Source organism: Sparus aurata, chromosome 13, assembly GCF_900880675.1.
Source record: "Sparus aurata chromosome 13, fSpaAur1.1, whole genome shotgun sequence".
In the NCBI taxonomy this organism is placed as follows: Eukaryota; Metazoa; Chordata; class Actinopteri; order Spariformes; family Sparidae; genus Sparus; species Sparus aurata.
The window spans coordinates 7,863,126-7,883,217 of NC_044199.1; the positions used below are offsets into that span (position 1 = coordinate 7,863,126).

At 39.1% G+C, this 20,092-nt stretch overlaps 1 protein-coding gene across 8 annotated transcripts in view; it reads right to left on the minus strand.

Moving 5' to 3' along the window:
- npas2 (neuronal PAS domain protein 2) overlaps nt 1–20,092 on the minus strand; it is a 48,030-nt gene that overhangs the window by 17,149 nt on the left and 10,789 nt on the right. For 3 of the 8 annotated variants that reach the window (XM_030438418.1, XM_030438415.1, XM_030438416.1), the window contains exons 1-5: nt 11,017–11,480; nt 3,441–3,639; nt 1,430–1,486; nt 390–544; nt 190–281 (exon numbers count right to left, since the gene is read on the minus strand). In XM_030438418.1, coding sequence (XP_030294278.1) covers nt 190–281; nt 390–544; nt 1,430–1,486; nt 3,441–3,496 — 360 coding nt within the window. In that variant the 5' untranslated portion in view covers nt 3,497–3,639; nt 11,017–11,480. Of the gene's footprint in view, nt 1–189; nt 282–389; nt 545–1,429; nt 1,487–3,440; nt 3,640–11,016; nt 11,481–20,092 lie in introns of those variants that run through there. The other 5 variants (XM_030438417.1, XM_030438414.1, XM_030438412.1 and 2 more) reach the window with 3 other exon arrangements.

Consider the following 20,092-nt stretch of genomic DNA (forward strand, 5'->3'; position numbering starts at 1 on the left):
GTTCCCTACCTGCTTTAAAGTGCCTCACAGTTCTTACACTTCCAGTAACAGTGAAAATATTATTTGATTCTTATGATGTTATCCGGCCTAACTCTCCATTGGCATTTTAGGGAGATTATTTCCTTTATCTTTTTTATTATCAGTATCAGTCGATGTGAGAGCTACAAACACAACCCCTCTGAACTTTACCTCCAGCATTAGCTGAGTGAACTCCTCATTACTGAGGAACGATGGCTTCCAGTCCTGCCTCACATCGCAGGTTTCATTCTGTGCGGTGATGTCTGAAAGAGACAAGGACAAGGATTAAGTTTGTTACGTGACTGAGACTCAAGAAGTGCATCAACTAATAACTTTTACAAACTGGGAATATATGTGTCGCATTTTCCTACCTTTCTGTTTCTGCAAGAAGTCTATAGTTCTCTGCAGTATGGTGGACTTGTCCATCTTGCGCGGGTGGCCCTGACCCTGCAGCATGGTGCATAGCTCCTTGATGAGCACATTGAATTGGTCTCTTCTTTTTTTCTCCGATTTGTTACGAGATGCCCTGCAGCGTCGACACACAAAAACAATTAGAAACCAGTGGAATTACAGGTAAAAAGCTCAGCAGATGGGTGCTCATTTATCCTGTTCAGATTGCAACAAGGACACAGTAATGAGAGCAGAGCAACAGATAACAGGGAGGGACAAAGGAATTAGATAGAGGTGCCTGTTCCTGAAAACTAACAGAGTAGAGATTTTTCTGCGTAAAATAACTGTTAAGAAGTTATAACATATATATATGTTATAAAGACAGAGCGAGAAAACGCTTCCAAACCATTCTAATTCTAATGTGACCTCATGTCTGTTAGATGTGTAGATAAGCAGCTCTTTGCGATCGCAGCTGTGTGGCTGTCAGCTCTGCCCCCCCTGTGCCCAAAAAATGATTAATGCAACTTTGATAGGAGAAATAATTAAATTTGTGAATTGATTGGGCTCTTTTAATATCGACTAATCTGGAATCACTGAAATATTTTAGAACACTTACATCGAGGTTTGTGTAATTAGTAAATGTGTTTCATCCTAATTAATGGGTGGAATAAGGCAGCTGAAGGGAAGCAGGAGCAATAAGTGACAAAAAGAACATTTTTTACCTCAATTATGTCTATTTTTTAATTCAAAATGGGCTCAGGTGGCCATTAATCTCCATGCATTTCACTCCTATGCATAATGTGACATTATACCTTCAGGTTTCTTTTGAAATCAGTAACTAAAATGCATGTTTTCAATTCCAATTACAGAAAGAGCACAAAAAGACAAACAGATTTAGTCAAGTTGGGACCTGTGTTCTCCAGACGGCACATGCAAATATGCTGTAATGGGCTGTATATACATTCGGACAAAAGTCCAAACACACAGACATACACACACAAACATACACACTAGACTCTACCTTTTTGCCCTGTCTTTTTCATCTTCGTCCATCAAATCATCCACGCAGCTGTTGGTGCTGGAAAGCAGAGGGACACAAGGTAAATTAAGTTTAACAGAGACAAACTGTGATCCCACTGTGATCCCTACTGCTGTGATTCTGTACCAATATCACAGTAACCTAGTTGAGGTGCCTTATTCCTTCTCCCATATCTAACAGTGACATATAAACATCCTGTATATGTGTGTGTGTGTGTGTGTGTGTGTACATACATATATATATATATATATATATATATATATATATATATATATATATATATATATATATATATATATATATATACATACACACACACACACATATATTTATTTGTTAATGCTTCACACACAGTTTGATAACAACAAAAAAATATGGCAGCTAGTTGAACACCATCTGCTCCGTCTAAGAGCAGTGGGAGGGCTCAGCCAGAGACCTTTACTGTCTGAGGGCCAGAACAGCACATGTGGACTTTTGTCTGCTATAACAGGTTCATTAAGGGTTATAGAGATTAGTAGCAAGTAAATCTATACATGTTACTACAGTGAGAGATAAGAAATTGTTATGTTCAGTTGGTTCACAGTGTTTTGTCATGTTAGGCTGCAATGTACATCATGTGTTGCAACTAGAAAAGAGGTAGAATAAGACAAACAGTGTAGCATTAGCCTGATGAGCTAATAGTCAGTAAGGGAAACCATAACATTTTTGGTTTGATAAGTGAAAGAGGGGATTAAGTGGTATGAAACAGAAATAAAAGTGGTTAATTTATATACATGTATATGGTACAAGTTACAAGAAACAGTACAGTACATTATTTGTTTCTTCTGTTTTATGAATTAAACAAAAAGGCATTATTCCTATGTTAAATATTGAAGATACTGAGCCTGTACACAGTATGGTTCTGTCTATTACTGAACCCCTGTGGCTTCATAGGGGAGGCTATTCCCTCTTGAAACAGATAAGTAACAGCATTTACTCCTGTTTTATGCTTTATGCTGGTAAAAAAAAAAAATGGCTCAGAAGAAAAAGCTATGCAATATGCATGAAAGAGATTTCTTCACCTTGTTAAATACGTTTTCATGATGTATTTTTACACTTATTTACATTCTTATTTATTACTTTCCCCTTTGCCTTGTAGTATTACAGTGCATACTGAGAACTCAAGACTATAGAAAAGTTTGCTGAATGCCAAGTCTGCTCAACCCATCTTAGAAATCACTGTCAACCATACATTTTTTCTTTTCTCGTCTTATTCCTTAATTAGTCAACCCACACAATTTCATGCACGTCCAACAGTTACTTTGCCAAAGTCTGACTGAAAAACTTTTCAGAGTCTCCAACTATAACTCAGCTCCCTTTTTCATAAGACTGTTTATTTCACAGGATTAATAATAAAAGCTGTGTGACACAGTGAACTATTGTTCAGAAGCTATGAAAATAATATTATGTGTGGACGTATTTAGACAGAGCTCTGATGGTGCTCGAAATATGCCAGCCATTGAAATATTAAAAAGTGAAGAGGAGGAGAGGAAGACAAATAGCTGAGCTCTTTTAATGAGAAAATGACAAAGGCTGTATTGCTTTCAGCTCTTTCTGACATTAACTGGTAGCCAAAATAACTCAGTTGCACAATTCAGGATGATAGATGTCTGATTTGATTTAGGAGGAAGAAGTGTTTTTGATGACTGAATTATGTCTTTTTATACATGTAAGCTTAAAAGCCAGCTGGATTTAAATGCTGAAACAAAGTTTTGATCAATAACTGTTTATTTACACATTAGAGCTTCCAATCTAAAAAAGTGTGCCTCCCAAAGCCAAATTGGTCCTCGTTAGAACCCATGTCATGTCATATTTGGAACATATCCCAACCCAGGAAATCTTTTAGCATATTTTAGACTGTGTACAATATATATAAAATTAGATTTAAAATATGAACCATGAATCAAAAATACAAAAAGATCACCAAGTAAAACGGAGAAGTTTTAATACTCACTCCCATTCCCTGCGGGAGGATGGACAGGGGCCACCGAAGTCAGAAAGGTTGTCCATACTCACTCCCTTTCCCAACCAGGCCCTCTCTGTAGTCTTATAAGTCCCATCCGCGCTGACCTCTTCTGAACACTCTTTCGGAAAAACCTACCGCGGACCAGCAGCCCGCCGCCTCCTCGACTCCACCAAAGAAACGCCAAAACCTGTGAAAACAGACAGAATTGATTGCAACATCCTGAAAGTGGGCATTTTCTCTTGGACCTGAAAATACAGGAAGGTCCTTCATTCATCTGTATAAAAAATATCTCCCTTTTTTCTATTTACTAAAAGGATGTGATGTGTTTTGCAGGATAAACCATTAATAATACAATGTAATGTGCAATTACTGTCTTCCTTTAGTTCCCTCTGTACAGTGCTTCATCACTAAGGAAGTGTTTTTGCACAGGAGGAGCTCCCCTGACCTAGAAAAATGTCTGAGGCAGAAACCTCTTTTGATAACCCAGCATAAAAAAAAATTGAGCGTAGAGCAGCCACCTCCTTCACATCCTCTGTGTAAAGGCAAGCTTAGACAACATGGAGCAGACACCTCCATTATAACCCAAACTCGAGGCTTACATACAGCTGTCTTTAATTTAACACGTTGATAAATTGCACTTCAAATAGGACAATGTTTTCTTTATGTGGTCAACATAATAATCATCATCTAAGTCTGAAATAGTAACAATAACAAAGAGAAATGTTTTTTTTCCAGTAGGAAAACGACACACACAACTTTCCTTTAACCTTGATTGCTTTGTGGTTTTATAGTCTGGAAATATTTGACATTATACATCAATTACATATCCAAGTTATTGCAGGGTAACGTGAATTCAGCCAGTCGTCTTTGTTTTTGCGGGTTTGTCCTTATTCCACATGTACACAGAGTGATGCACACACGAAGCCACAGGGGAAACTACCAGTTATTGCATTTTCCATCATTTTCAATTAAGCTGGGACTCATTGTCAGAAGGGGGACACTTTCATGGAAATTTAAGAGTGGTGTGGTGCAACTCTGAATAATTAACTACCAAAACAAACTGCTCTTATTCTTGTGTCCTTTCACTCACTCTTCGTTCTATGTTCTTAAAGCGTACACAAACATACAACTAACTGTATATAGCTGGCCTTTAAGCACCAATTCAGTTAATAACCACTGGCCAGAATGGCGGGAGCCACAGACCGCTTGTTCACTGTGTGACTTACAGAAATGTAAATTTGTGAATGTGATTGATCGGCAACCTGCCCTCCCCGCCCCACTTCAGCTGGGATTGGTTCCATCCCCCCACGCATGTCTCTAGGATAAGCGACTATAGCTGATGGATGTATGGATGACTAAACACCCATGTCTTGCTGAAAAAACGTTTCCACCCTTGTTGTATTTCCCCTCATGTTACTGCTGATAATGTCTAAGGATCAATCTCAGCGAACACATATTTCCTAAATTAGCAAATACATTTTTGTCACTAGATTGTCTTAGTAGCTAAAATATGTTTAATATCACAGTTTAGCTCAGACTTCATCTTTATCAGCGCTGAAATCCACGCTCTTATAGCAGCTAATATAATCTAATTCAAAATCCTTCTGTGGTGTGAAGAATGCCTCTCACAGATTGTATCTACATCTGTTGATATGCTAAAACAGACCACTGTTACGCACAATCCCTCTAATTTAAATCAAGTCAAATCTTCTCCATGCACTCCTACTGTTGATTCAACACATAGCCACATCATTGTTTTTCTGATTCGCTCCCCTTTCCTGGGTTTTGCACAAACAAACTCTCCACGCTTGATCCGAGTGCTACACAGTAAAGGTCCTGTCAGAATCCCAAAAGAAATCGACTAACATATTTTGCTTCATTGCTCCCTAACTCAAGCTCATATATTGGGTCACATTTTCTCAGCTCCACATTAAAATAAAAAAAGGGAGATTCCTACTGTGAAGCAGCATGTGTAGATTTTTGCCATTAACCACCAGCAGATAATGCATCGCTCGACTGTGCCTTCAATAAATTATGCTCACATACACCGAACTTGGTATTAGGCAAGATTGGCACGAATACATAAAAAAGCACTTTCTTATCAAATATATAAAATACAACACAAAATACTGGCATGACATAATACATTTTAGCCATTTTCTAGCCTCAAAATGGATTGGATTTGTTTGTTGAGTCATTCATTGGTGTTATTTAGTATTATTCAGGTAACTTTGTGTTGACTTTGTCTGAACTTTAAACTCCAAATGTAGCCACACTCTGTAACATACAACATGTCAGTGGTTTGAACAGCTTTCTAATGGAAAAACATCCAACATACAAACTATCAATGATTAACTGATAACCGGTTGTTAAGGCAGCCAACTATCCATTTTAACAATGCTGAAATACATTGACAGCATTTAGAGCCAATGCAGGAAGTAGTGTATGGACAGTGTTTGACTTGAAAACAGGGGGCCCACTTTCACATCCCGTCTCCTACTTCAAGTCAGCGATTCTGAACCATGATCACAGTCTGTGCTTCAGCTTTAAACAAGCCTTTTAGCCTTTACCAGACCTTAACCTCCATGTAGTCACCATTTCCCCAAACTTTCCCTCATCTTCACTTCAAACAAACAAAAGCTGACAGTTTATTTTTCGGATGGGAGATCAATGTAAATATGTCAAATGTTAACATTAAGGCTGAGCAATCAATGTCCTCCGCGATCGCATGCATCCTCGATGATATGCATGCTGAAGCCCAACCTTCAGGCTTAACTATTTAGTGGGTAGGAACGACTTTTCCGAGACACCTTTCCATGAGAGGCTTAATTAATGTAAACAAACTGATGTCTGCTTTTTTCCTCCCTTGTCCGCACCAACACAAACACATGACAGAGGAAGGGCAGGGAAGCAGCAGGGAGAAAGTTTGAAAACAGAGCACAGGACGCTGAACTACCCATGACTTCAATCGGTACAGGAATTTATTGTTTGAAAAATTGATCCAAACTCTCTCTGCTATGGCTGAGGGAAACACTAATGCTTAATCGGAAATATAACTTCTGCATTTACTGCAGCGCTGTCCGCACTTACTGCCCAAACTACCGTTTAGACGGATTACAGTGCAACAACTTGAGACTCAAACCTCCCAACTCCCAAAATATAATTTCCTGAGATGTGAAACTTTTGTCTGAGTTGCTGTTGATTAAATGAGAGAAGCCTAATTCCCCATAGGAGCAAAATTATATCAATAAATACTGATAATTAAATTTGACCTACTGGGAAAATGTCTTTTGTTGTTTTTTTGTTTTTTGTGCATCAACAATGGCTTTCTGCAGCTTTAACTTATATACGTTCACTCTGCAATGCTGTGTAAAAGGACACCTCCCATATCAGCCTGCATTCTTTGAATGTAAGGAGGTTAAACCACACCTTGCAAGGTTAACAGCTAAAAAACAGCCGAGTCTAGTTACACTTGTGTCCTCGGGTATTTAAAGCCTTTGACTGGCAAGCTGAACTCATGAATGTCAAGTTCATGACCAAACTGTATGTAAACAGGCTGTAGAAGGAATGGACACTCCTGCTCTTTCAAGGAGGAAACTCAGTGTGAGAATAACAATGTTTTTCTTGGAAGCGTGTGGGTTTCATTTTAAAGTTTAATGGAGGAAAAACACCTGCTCCCACACCTGAACCTCACACCTCACCCTACAGCTTGTCATACGATATAATGCTGTCAGTTTGTATATTTGTTAGCTTCCAGAGGCAAAAGGCATTAGCACATATACATGAAAAAAGTGTACGAAAAGACATCTGAAAATAACACGTTCCCTTCAAATGTACTGGCGCCAGTAGTAGTTAATCTTTGATGGTATGCACATTGTTTTGTTTTGAAGTGCTTAAACAAAGTCATATATTCAGCCTGCTGAATACCCAGCGGTGTAAGGTAGCACACACACACAAGCACACACACACACACACACACACACACACACACACACACACACACACACAGAGAGAGAGACACATGTCCAGGAAGTTGACTAATCTCAATTCCACCAATTTATTCTGGTCATGTCAACCATTGACATAACATGACTGTTGACATGGATGGAATAAATTGCTGAAATTAGTCAACTGTCCTGAAGATTTGTCAGTGTGCTACCTTTATACCTTTGGCTATTCAAGCAGTCAGGCACTGAACATGGTACTTGTTTGTCAGTTATTATATACAATTTGAGTAACTACTAATATTGTAACTTTTGATGATGATGATGATGATATGGTTTTTGGTGGGCTCTGTACCAAACTAGCATGTTCCTTGACATCAGAAAAATTTGCTGGCGCTTCTGTATCACCACATTGCTTCTTTTATTAATCGTCTGTTGTGACACATCGTGACGTATTTTGAGATCAATTGTTCAGCCCAACTGGAAATCAAAAATTAAAACTATCTGGGTCGCTACAACATCAAAGGTTGTGTTATCTGGCCGATCCTCATTCAAGGATTATCAACACCTGTGTGTGGCTCTCAGTTAATGAAGGATTACAGCTCTCATACAAACAGGTTTTATTTGATACCATCAGTAACGCAGAAGATGATAACAGTGGCTCATAAATGACCTGAGCACACATGACAGATGTTGACAGCAGATATTTCCCTCACTGTCAAAGACAAAATACCTGTTTGGCCTCAGTGATTGAGGTGCAGGGCGTTTGTAACCCTCAGCGTGCAAGGATTGCAGCTGCACTGATTTTCTAAGAAATGTAATTTATGATGGATATAAGGAAGACTTTTTCATATAACGATGGCTAGCAAATACTGTCAATGTACATTTCATTTTGTGTCCATACTAAGCAATATTAACATCTGACTCACTGTATCGTCACAGTCGGATATTATCTTCCGCCTTATAATCTTTCAGTCTTTCCAGTATCATGAAGTAGATAAGAGAAAATCCGGGACATTTTAACCTATAGGTCTAACGCTTTGAATTGTTTTATGATAGAGGGTATTTACTGGCTAGGTCACAGAGAGGTACTGAATGCCCAAATACCGAAGAAAACATTGATTTTGATCATTCAGAAACTAGGTAGTTATTCATGTTTTCGCCTTTTAAAACTAGCACAGTGCTGGTTTATAAATAATCAACTGGATATATCTATTAGGGCGACACTGAATAAACCTAACTAGCTAATGACGCAACTATTACTGAGATACTTCTAGGCATCTTAGGCCCCATTATGGCAATGTTGCAAATCAAGGAGCAGGACTGCTTTCTGGCAATACTGGGTTTCTGCATCGATGTGCTGAAGCAACAAGATTTGTCTGGTGTATAATCTGCTGGAAATAAACAAGCCGGTCCATAAACAGCTTCTTAATTCATTTTCCAGATCTTTATCACAATTACAGTAGAGCCTGACCCATATATTGGTTCTGCCGATATCATCTGGCGATACAGGCCAATCACAGATATAACAGTATTGGCGTTTATGTTGCACCTTAATGACCTTTTTACATATATTGCAGAAAAGGACGCTTTAGGTAATTTACAATCATTAAATTCCCAGTGAAGGTTACTGTGCACTGATGTCATGTTGACCAGTAAAGCTTTTTGTTAAATTGCAAAATATCCTGCCTTTATTACATGTCTTTGTCAGAAAAATGTATGTTTATCAGTTATATGATTACTCCCTAATCTCAGTGTCATCCCCACAAATAGAGTATTGATCTGGCTTTAATCACAATAAATCCATACCGATCTCACCCACTCTTTGTTTTGTCATCATCAAAGCAGAAATGGTCAGTATAAGTGACTCAAACCACCGATTTATCATTAATAACCAAGTTTACACCCGATGAACATCACCAGGTCAGCTTAACATTTCAAAACAGACAGTTTAAATGCCAGCTACAGTCTATGATGAAAATGCACAAAGCAACTTTAGAGCACAAGCAAAACTCAATAACAAAACAAGGCACCCTTTCAACTGTGTGAATTGCAAAAAAAAAAAAAAAGGCTTCGTAAAAGATTAACAAAGCAATATTCATCCATAAAGACACACAGGTATGAAAAACATACACACTTCCTGTAATAAAAAAAACAATCACGTTCTCGGCCGAACGTGAGCAACGATCTAGACCATAAAGTCCCAACTGACAACTCACAATAAAATAAATGTTTATCATCAGCACACTTTAGCGTTGCTGGCTGTATAAGACTTTTTCACAGGGTTTCTCATGCACAGGCAAACCACTGCCTCGAAAACATTCCAGCCAGAGAGCTCAAAGTGTTGTTGCTGCTCCTGTGCTGATAGATGAATTTAAGCTACTTGCTAATCCATCTAGAGACTGGGAGGGTTGGGGGGGGGGGGGAGTGACTGCTACTGTCTGCCAGTGTAAAAGTTTACATTGCCTGACCACCTCAACCTGCATCTGGTTTTGAGCCGGCAGCTCAAGCTGTCAGGTAAACATTAACTGGGCCTGGACAAGCTTAGTTCGAGTCAATCTGGAGAGGTTTGTTGTAACATGTATCTCTGTCTGGTTGCTTTAGGATCAGGCTTGGCATGTACTCTGAAATCATTTTAATTAGACTGAAGTTAGTTTGCTCCATTTCCCCCATATGATTAAATGTTATTCTATAAAAAAAACATCCAACATCTATGTGATCACAAATGTATCTGCTGGTTATAACAACAGTTTTCTGTTGTGGTTTCTGTAAATGTAAAGCTCCCCTAAAGGGCAAAGGAAACAGGATGCAATTCTATAGGTTACACATGGAAAAAAAAAAAAAAAAAAAGTGGGAAGTTCAAGGAGTGCTCTCAATGACCCTTTAACATCCCAGTATGTACGCATGTATGTATACGGTAAATAACTAATTCTGCCACACTTCAGCACTGTAAATCTATCTCTCCGTAAAGTAATACACACCAACTGCAAATGAGAAAAAGCCCAAAATGCCATGTGAAGGAGAAAACAATGGGTTAGTCAGAGAAATGTGAACTCCAGCAGTCTTAATGCTGCCAGGTTGGGTAACATCAGCCTGACCTAAGCCCGTGGAAGGAAATCATTTAATGATTTCTTTTCCGGTGACATTTAACATTTTAGCCATCTTAAAGACGACACAATGACGAAAATCCCTTCAGTGTTATGCCATGAATGTTATCAGCGGTGGTACAACAGAGGAGGAGGAGGAGGAGGAGGTGGGGCAGGAGGGAAATAGGTTATTTCAACCTTGTAACCAGGGCACTTGATGACTGAGGGCTGAAAACATGCGAGCAGCATTCAAGAGCGCTGCCTGGTTGTAACGTTGCTTAAAACCGAGTCCTGTATTTGACAGAATATATACCTCCAGCCTTACAGATTGTGTGTCTCGTAGAAGACGATGAGCTCAGTGTTGGATATGGCGGTTGACCACCTTCTACTTTGCTAATGAAAAAGAGGCCACTGGTGAACTTTGACGTTATAAACAATGAGCGGCGACATGACAACATTTGTGCGCTCCGTCTGTCAAAGAGTGACGCGAAAAAAAAGAAACCACCCTGAAAGCTTTAATTAAACCACACGTACCTTGACAACGGGTCCCCAGCAGAAACAAAGATCCACGCTCAACTTTAACCAATGCAGACATTTTCTTTTCTTAAAAAAAAGTACAGCATAGCAGCCGAACGCAACTACCAGCCTCTGACTGACCGGGAGCGAGCGCCGAAAGCGTTACATTGCATAACAACGCCTAAGTTAATAACGCGCTGTTATTAATCGCCGGCGAGCCCCGTCTGTGGCTTTTGGCAGACCTAATTTGTGAACGACACACGACCGAACACCTCCATCCGTGGTAGTGTTCGCTCAGTTGCGGGGCTTGGTGTCCCTCTTATTTTCCAGGCACTGTACTCCACATCCTCCGCTGGCAGTGGCTTGTAAACAGGACCGAGCGGCTGAGAGCAGCGAAAGTAGGTCAGCTGGTAGCTCAATACTCGGCTAACGACGGCAGCAGCATAAGCAGTCGGGCTGTGCAAGGCAACCGAAAGAAACCTGTGGTGACCGGGAGGAGGGCGCAGATTGTAATCTTTAACACGTGCTTAAAAAAGCACAACAGCACCCCACTAAAATGTCATGTTTGGCTACTTTTTAAAAGGGGATGAATGATGTGTAATGTGTGTTTGTAGCACAGTTTAATCTGGGTGTAGATGAATGGTACGGTCTGAAGTATAGCCTAATACCACTTGGCCATGGGAGCATGACAGGTAGCCTTTAATCTATTAGGCCTGAGTCCACATTCAGCCAGAAAGAAATGAGGAAAATGTGCATTGATTGAACAGCGCTGACCCCTTGTCTACATTTAGAGGAGGTAAGGGTGAATGGTGTCTCCTCCCTGCCAGCAAGACAGCAGATTAGCCTGTCTGACCCTATTTAGAAAGGTTAGAAAGCATTTATTTAAGTCTGAGAGAAAAGACGATACAACATTCTAACCCACAAGTAAAACAAGAAGTTGGAGGGTTTTTGTTTTCCCTTGAAGTACTTCCCCACTTCCTGAGGTTTTTTTTTTTTTTTACAACTTCCTGGTTGCCTTTTCCCTCAGCTGAAGTCCCAAATGTGGGTCAGCAGTCTGCATGGCTAATTTCAAGGGCTTGAACCGGCTCCAAAATGTTTTTGCTCCTGTCAAAAGATCACACAAATGGCCACATATGCAGACATACATCGAGGTGTTCAGAACTTGCAAAACGTATCAACAACTGAAAGTGAGCTTTTAAGACAATCTATTTACTTTAAGACACTAACCCTGAGATAATAAGAAGGAGGTGAAACTTTAGACCCTAAAACAACCCTATCAGTGTTAGATTGTCATAATCATCACTGTGTTAATCATTCCACAGAGTTTACAGAGTCAACAGTTGTAGTAGACAGTCCCTGAATCCGATAAATAGTTTTGGTTTTAAGTGACTGGGAACAGGCGACAATTGATTATAGCCGTAATTTAGCTGTGATGACCGATTTTCAATAGGTAGATAGCAGATGTTGTGTTATTGGGGCGTTTTCGTGACAAATCTGAATGTGAGTTTGGGTATTTGCTGATTAGAGAACAACATCTGAACAGAAAGCCTTGCAAACTTGGAAAGTTAGCTGCTAAATGTGCGACCTGTGATTGTCTTTTCACAGTGTGAAGTCTAGTGTGCTTTCTCAGCAAAACAGATGGGCATTTTCACACTAGCTTACACTGGAAGGCCATTTTAAAGCACTGCAGTGTCTGCTTTTTTGTTCAGTAACAACTCAACAAACTAACGGTTTTATTAATGTGATGCAGTGTTAGGGTTAGGGTTAGCAATTTGAGGATACAGGAAATAACTTTTAAGTTGTTTTCGCTAGCTATTACAGTTGCTTAAATCCTTTTTCCATTTTTTCTTTTTCAGTAAAAAGCTTAACGTAGTTTGAGTTTATAGCCTGGCTATTTGATCTGTCAGGCTGTATCAACTCTCACAGCTAAATGCTAGGTCTGCATGATTAGGGACAGACAATGGTGTGCCATTATATTGTTCAATATGTGACTTGCAATAAATTAAAAAATATTTGAATGTCCATATTAGCTCTTCTCTCCTTTCTCAACCTCAGCTCACCAAATTGATACCAATTAACCTTAGGACTAGTAGGGACTTCCTCTGACTGGCCAAATGGTTTTGCATGGACTATATCCAGGGCTCAAACTGATATGTCAAATGTTTAGATGCTGAGCTTGAATACATAACAAAATGTTAATAAAATGTTTCTTACTCGTCACATTTCAAAACAATCACAACGTGTAGTCAATGCGCGGAGATTGAAGTCACTGGCAGGGCCAGTAGGAGAAACAGTTCTGTGCATATTGAGTGGGCTGCAGAACCAGGAAGCAAACCCAGAGGCTAGACAATTCTCATTGGACAGAATGGGCGTCTTATTGCGTTCACTGTCTGGTTGAATTAAAATCTATGTGCTTACCATGTTCTCTGTCTTAATGAAGTGTATTAGCATGGTAACACATTTTTAAATAGCAACAAACATAGCAGAGGCTAACGGGAAAATCATTAGTCCTGAAGATATTTTCTCATAAACGACAAATGAAAGTTTTGACTAAACAGTAGCACTTGGTGGAAGGTCAGGAAATCACATAAGTAAGGTAAAGGAAGTGAGAATTTCCCACTCAAAACAAATGAATGACAACATTTAGTGTCAATCCAATCCATCTAAAGTTGTTCAGATATTTTAGTATGGACCAAAGTCTGTGCTGAGAGACCTACATTGCCATCCATGGAGCCACATCCTTAGCATGTCTATAAAGCGCAGTGTGAGGGTGTCGATGTGCAACAGTGGTCCAGAGTCCGATTCAAACCGAGAGGGTCATTGTTACAGTTCATGCTACTACTCTAATGACACCGATTCACAAGACACAAGCTACCAAACTCCTCTTCAAACAGAATAATCATACTGAAGTATTTTTTCCCTCTGACCTTTAGTGACTTAGTGATTTTTGACAGACTTCTGATAACACGATTGAACTTTTGTCAGGGTCTTTAATATTTAAACAGAGCTTTACCACTGTGTGTTACAGAGTACTTTTGTAGCTCTACTTAAATGCTGCCATCTCTTATAAACTCTCATATCACCCTTTCCTTTTAATACTGGATGTTTAGGATGCATAGAAGAGTTTCCCTTATGATATAGGGTCTTGAGATAAAAGCCATTATTCTTGTGAATGAAGAGTACTTCGAGCATACGCAGTAAAATATCCGTATCTGCCAGCCTTCTACAGTATATATGACAGTTTATGATTACAATTTTCCTCAAGACGTCCATGAGTTCCAGACAGAGTTTAAGCAATGCAGACCACTTGTCTCAAAGGCTGTCCTCATGTAATGAGTCACACTTTCCCACAGCTAATTCAGACTGCAGCTGTTGTAGTAGTTTAGATTTCGATGACTGATCTGGTCTATGATGTGGTACCACTATGAGGCCATTCTGACCAGCCTGTGAGACATGGAGCCACAGCAGCATAGCCAGACTCTCTGGTCCTCCAGTGGGTTCTACCATCTTCTTCAACTAAATGACTGCATCTTTGTGCTTAATGGGATCTTGAACCTTTGGTAGGGTGTCCTTCGTACTTCCACGGCCTCAGCAATCCTCGACGTGGCTTCTTCCCAACAGGGCCAGAGTTTGAGCCATGTCTTGTAAACAGTTTATGACGCCTTACTTTGGAAATGCATGTAGTCCTGCACTCACACCACCTTCACACTGGGATAAAACTCATTACCCACTCCAATCTGTTTTTTGTCTTGAATGTTTTAGCGGGTTTACCCACATTGAAAAAACCTGCATATATGCGCTAATTTTGGTGTAACAATGGTATAAGTAGACATGACAGAGATTGCTGATGAAGTAGGGCATCTGGTTTTTCTAACCAAGCAACCAAAATATGCTTCTTATGTGGAATTAAAAGTAGACTAGTAAAAGAACATTATATACGAACATAATCACAGTATATCACATAGGGTAGAAAATAATTGCCTAGAATTTTGTTGCTGCCCATGCATGTGTCGAAAAGCCTGCAATTAGTGTCAAAGGTGTAACTATTAGCACTTTTTAACTGTCAGTAACAACCCTGAGGCTCAACCAAAGCTATTTGTGGCCTTGTTTGTGGCCTCGTATTAAAGTCACGCTTGTATAGTTAGCCTAATGTTGACTATAGTAAATAATACCCATCATTCATATTGAAATCATGTGTGATCACTTACCAGAGTTTTGTGTAGCAGATGTCTGCTTTTGTACGGGCTGATCTACTGCACCGCCACACAGAAATCAGATTTGAAAGCAGCCACAGATTTATAATTAAACCTACAAGCAGATTTTATATTTTTTGCAATGTATGTATAACGCCATGTTTGTACAGTTAAATGTTTTCATTTAGCCAGATTGTAATCACTTTTTAAAATTGCAATTATTACATTCCTTGTATAGCGTAGTTTTTGGAAAAATGGAAATAATTTCAATATTGACTTGTATAATTCCAGTGAATATTTTCCAGTGAGAAACATGCTGTCGTCACTTAGAGACTATTTTTACAGAGGAGTACAGAGGACTGATAGAGAGCTTGATCACATGATGCACCAACAAATACCTGAAGCCCAATATCAGCAAAACCAATGCACTTGTGGAGAACTACTGCTGTACACTGTCTATAAGTATTCAAAATAAAACAAAAAATGACTGAAATTACTTGTGAAAATGTATATTGGGAGTTCACTATTACCCTTGACCACCGTGAGTCAAAGCTGACGTCTGTGAAATTTCACATTTATAATGAGAGACAGCCAGACAACCCAAAAAACATAATGCCTCAGCCCAGATGTCACCGGCATGGAATGATAAAAATAAGTAGGGCTTAAATATTCTCAAATGAGCAAGCAAACTCTTACAAATCCTTGCACAAATTGCACCATCACTGGAACACAGCTTTGATCATCAAATTTAAGAATGCATGAAGTAAGAAGTCAAACAGCAAGATCTGACTGGATTTATGTTACAAACAGATTTTCAAAATCAAACGCCAACATGAAAGTAAAGTAATAATATATTTTTAAATACAACACATTTTATACGGGTAGAAGACAGAATTTGCTAACCTTTCTAGTCTGTGATTGTCTTACAGCAAAGGCTACCAAAGGAACAAGGCAAAAGATCTAAAGTGATCCACAAAGAGACATGCCTTACAGACCCTCCCTGCTGCAGGTAATTAGGTGGACCAGACAAATTTGGTGGGGCCAAAATCATATGGAACAGAAAATATTTATATAAAAGCAACCTCATATAACAACAGAATACAAGAATCAATCTTTATATAAATACAAATTCAACCTCTGGAACTATCACAGCAATGAGAGTTACCAAATGTTTAACTAAATAAATAAAGGTTCAAAATCAATATGTCTGTGACCTACTGTCCTGTGTCCATCATCTGCACATAGATGCCAATGAAACCCTGATCTCCATTATTAGTATACAGTTGAAATGAATGTGCATCAATGGCCCAACATAACTTCCTTTTGACCAAGGAGCAAATCTGAAGGAGACCTTTATTTCACTAAACTGGGACTCTTGTCTCTACTGCAACCACACTTTGTACTTAACTGGACTGATGTGTTTAAGACACACTCGTGGCATGACTCTAAGAATGGCAGTGTTTGTCTCTTGATTGGTCAGTTGGTTCGCCACTGAGGTCCAAACTTTGTCAAGGTTACCAGTCAATGTATGTATGCCGATGACTTTGTTGAAGCCCTGACTTTTTCTACACCAGCACCATGAGGCTCACATTTGTGGCTTTAACTAAAATGTCAACTATAGTGAATAGATTGGCATAAATTTACAGAGGACAAACATTTTTGTCCTCAGGATAAGTTGTAATCATAATTACACGTAATTATATCCAAATTACTGATGATTATTGTGTTCAAATTTTGTGAAAGTACCAATAGTCATCCCTACAATATTGTTCAAAATCGATATATTGAGTTATTTGGTCTAAAACACTGACATTTAGATTTTTGACCTAACATTTATAACGTGTTTTTGAGGAGATTTCAAAATACTGGAATAAATATCTTATAAATATATAGCCAACAAAAAATCATGATATTATTTTGAGACCATATCGCCAAGCCCTAGGTCAACATCAGCATGTAAGCACGCTGATGTTGACATTTAGCTCCGAGCAGTGCAGCCTCACATGCCTCGCTGTAGACTCTTATTTTATTACATGAATATCTAACCTAAGATGCTGTAGCTCTCTAAAAAGAAGATTTCATGAAATATTAATCCAGGAACAGCTGCCACTTGTTATGTAACATAACAAAAACAATTGATGTCAAAATAAATCAACTAATGAATGACTGATTTAATTAAACGATGTTCAAAAACATCTAAAAATCTGTTTAATCAAGTCATATGCTAGCCCATACATTGTATACACATTATAGGACCACACGGATTAGAAAGTGAACTATGCCAGAGTGATGATATAGAACAATTTTGAGCTAAGTTGTTGCTATGCCAGCGACCAACAAGTGTGAGACATCTAAGATTCATAAAGATCTCCCACATTTTACTGCATTATTCACCATCCGCCTACATAGAGATTAGTTCCGCTGTTTTATGTAGGTCATGCTATTGGATGATGAGATGACATTTAGTGCTCATAAACAGGCCTCACTACATAATAAATGCTCAGTGTCGTTGGGTGCTTTACATCCTGTACCTTTGTCCAGACTGTTTGCCTTGGCTTGGGTGAAAAACTGGATTATTTTTCATAATCACTCAGACGTTATGCCATATTCCCTGTAGCTACATCTGTGATACTGGTATTGATGATGTCATCGTGGCCCTCTGCTGAAGCACTGACTGTCATTAATTAGAATGTGGCACTGCTGTTCGCTCTGTGTTCCCATGGTAACAATGTGTGGTGTCTACTTTCCCCCAACCAAGGCAGCTATGTCCATAAAGCCACTGGTTTCCCTTTTCTTCAGGTCTGGAAGATTTTTCATACGCACATATCAAAGAAACCCATTTGTTAGTCTGATGAATATTAATAAAGTGGCAGACATAATAACAACCTAAACCTTGCACACAGTACCGGTATATGAATTATTACTGGATTGAATAGATGTCACATGTCTGGAGGTATGAAGTAATTAATTCCATGTTTTTCTTACATGTAAAATAACATTCAATAGGTAACGAATGTCTCAAATCACATTAATAAAAGAGTAAATCTTCAGGACATGAAATGCAGCAGGGAGGAAGAAGGCAGGAAAGAAAAATAAGTACTGTAATTCCCAGTTTACAATCTCATTGCCTTATTGTGGAGAACTGGCAATAATAAGTACGCAGTAAAAACTTAAACTATTCAAAATAAAATTTCTAATGAATGGTTCAAACTCCTGAAAGATCCCCAGAAAGATAACAGCATCACATCAGCAGCAGATGTTCTTCCTGCAGCGTCTGAAGAAAAATCACCTTATTACAGGAAATGCTGCCTCACTTTTACATAACCATTCATTCAGTCCATCCTAACTGTTCACTGGTTTAAAGTTACACAATGTTCGGGTCAAGGACATTTTGCACCATGTAATTCAGTATAGACGGAGCTGCACTGGCTTCAACTTCAGACCTTATCCAACAGCAGAGCAAGAACACTGGAAAGAGAATCACAGAAAAGGCAATTTGGAAACACTCTCGCCTGTAACAGCATTTCTTCCATTGAGTAGCCAATGGAAAAAAGGCTCAGACGTACGGCAAAGAACCAAATCACCATGCCCCTCCCCGGCAGAGCTTTCCCACGAGCGTTGTCCATCTCAACCAAACAGCAGCTCTGCACTAATCCTCCCCTGGGCAACAGCTGAACCCTTGCACTCACTGTGCTCTGCTGTCCGCCGGACAATCCTGTCACAGTGCAGTTTAACACATCCTCACCTGCTGTGCACTGAGGAAAAAAAAACCACATGCCCTTTCCCCCAGGCTCTTCATAATGGCACCTACATAACAGACCCGAATGAAGTACTTGAAATATAAGGTTTTTATTATGAAATTATGAGTCAAGTAATCAATAAGTCCATCAGAAATGACTTTTTGAAACAGCAGTAAGTCGTTTAAATTAATTAGCAAGCATTGATGTGACATTTGTCAGCTGTATTTATACATTTTTTCTTTACCAATGGAACTCTTTGATTAAAATGTGAGAGAAACTATTTGAGACGTTTTGGGGACAACATTAAAAGGTGCCCTGTTGAATTTTCTTGCATACAAACAAAAGATACGTATGGTTACACCCGGTGTTATCTGGTAAAACACAGTGTTTGTACCCTTGACCTCTAACATATGTAATGAATGTTTATCCTTTCTTTATCTTTTTAAGTATTTCAAATTAAGCATTTTCCGAGGCTGTTTTATATGTTTCTAATGAATACATAAACTACTGACCAACCCATTTCCATTTCAGGCCTATGCAAACAACTTCTAGCTAGCCTCAACCACCTGCAGTTTAAGTCCCTTCCATTCCAAGAACAGATACAGATCATTTGGGCTATGTTAAGTATGCTGGCCCAAATCCATTTTTGGCATATTCAGATTCTATGCAAATTGATTTAAGGAAGTTTGAACAGCATAAAAAACTCTGTACATTCTCTGGCTGCTCATATCGGATTTCAAAGTGCCTTTACTGTCACTTTCAGCACGACTCAAAAGGCCATCAAATCCAGTAAGACAGAGTTGCAACAGAGCCGCATAGCCATAGCTGAGTGGATTCCAGGCGTCTACGAGCAGAGGGTTGGGGAAGACAACAATGAGAGGAGCCTGGGGGCACTCTCAATGAAATAAATTGTCTGTTCTCATGACTTGACAGTGTGATTGTTTGGAGGACAAGATGATGGATCTCCATAACTCGTGCTTCCACGTAACCTGCGTACATAATTACTGACGACTACCTTGTTACCACAGCAACTGATGCAGATAGGTTGGTGATGTCTGGACACCAAAACACGATCTGATCACTTGCAAATAATAGTGTGGACAGTCTGTTTTTAAGATCTGCTTTGAGAAACAAATCTGATTTCAGGAGCAAATCTGATTT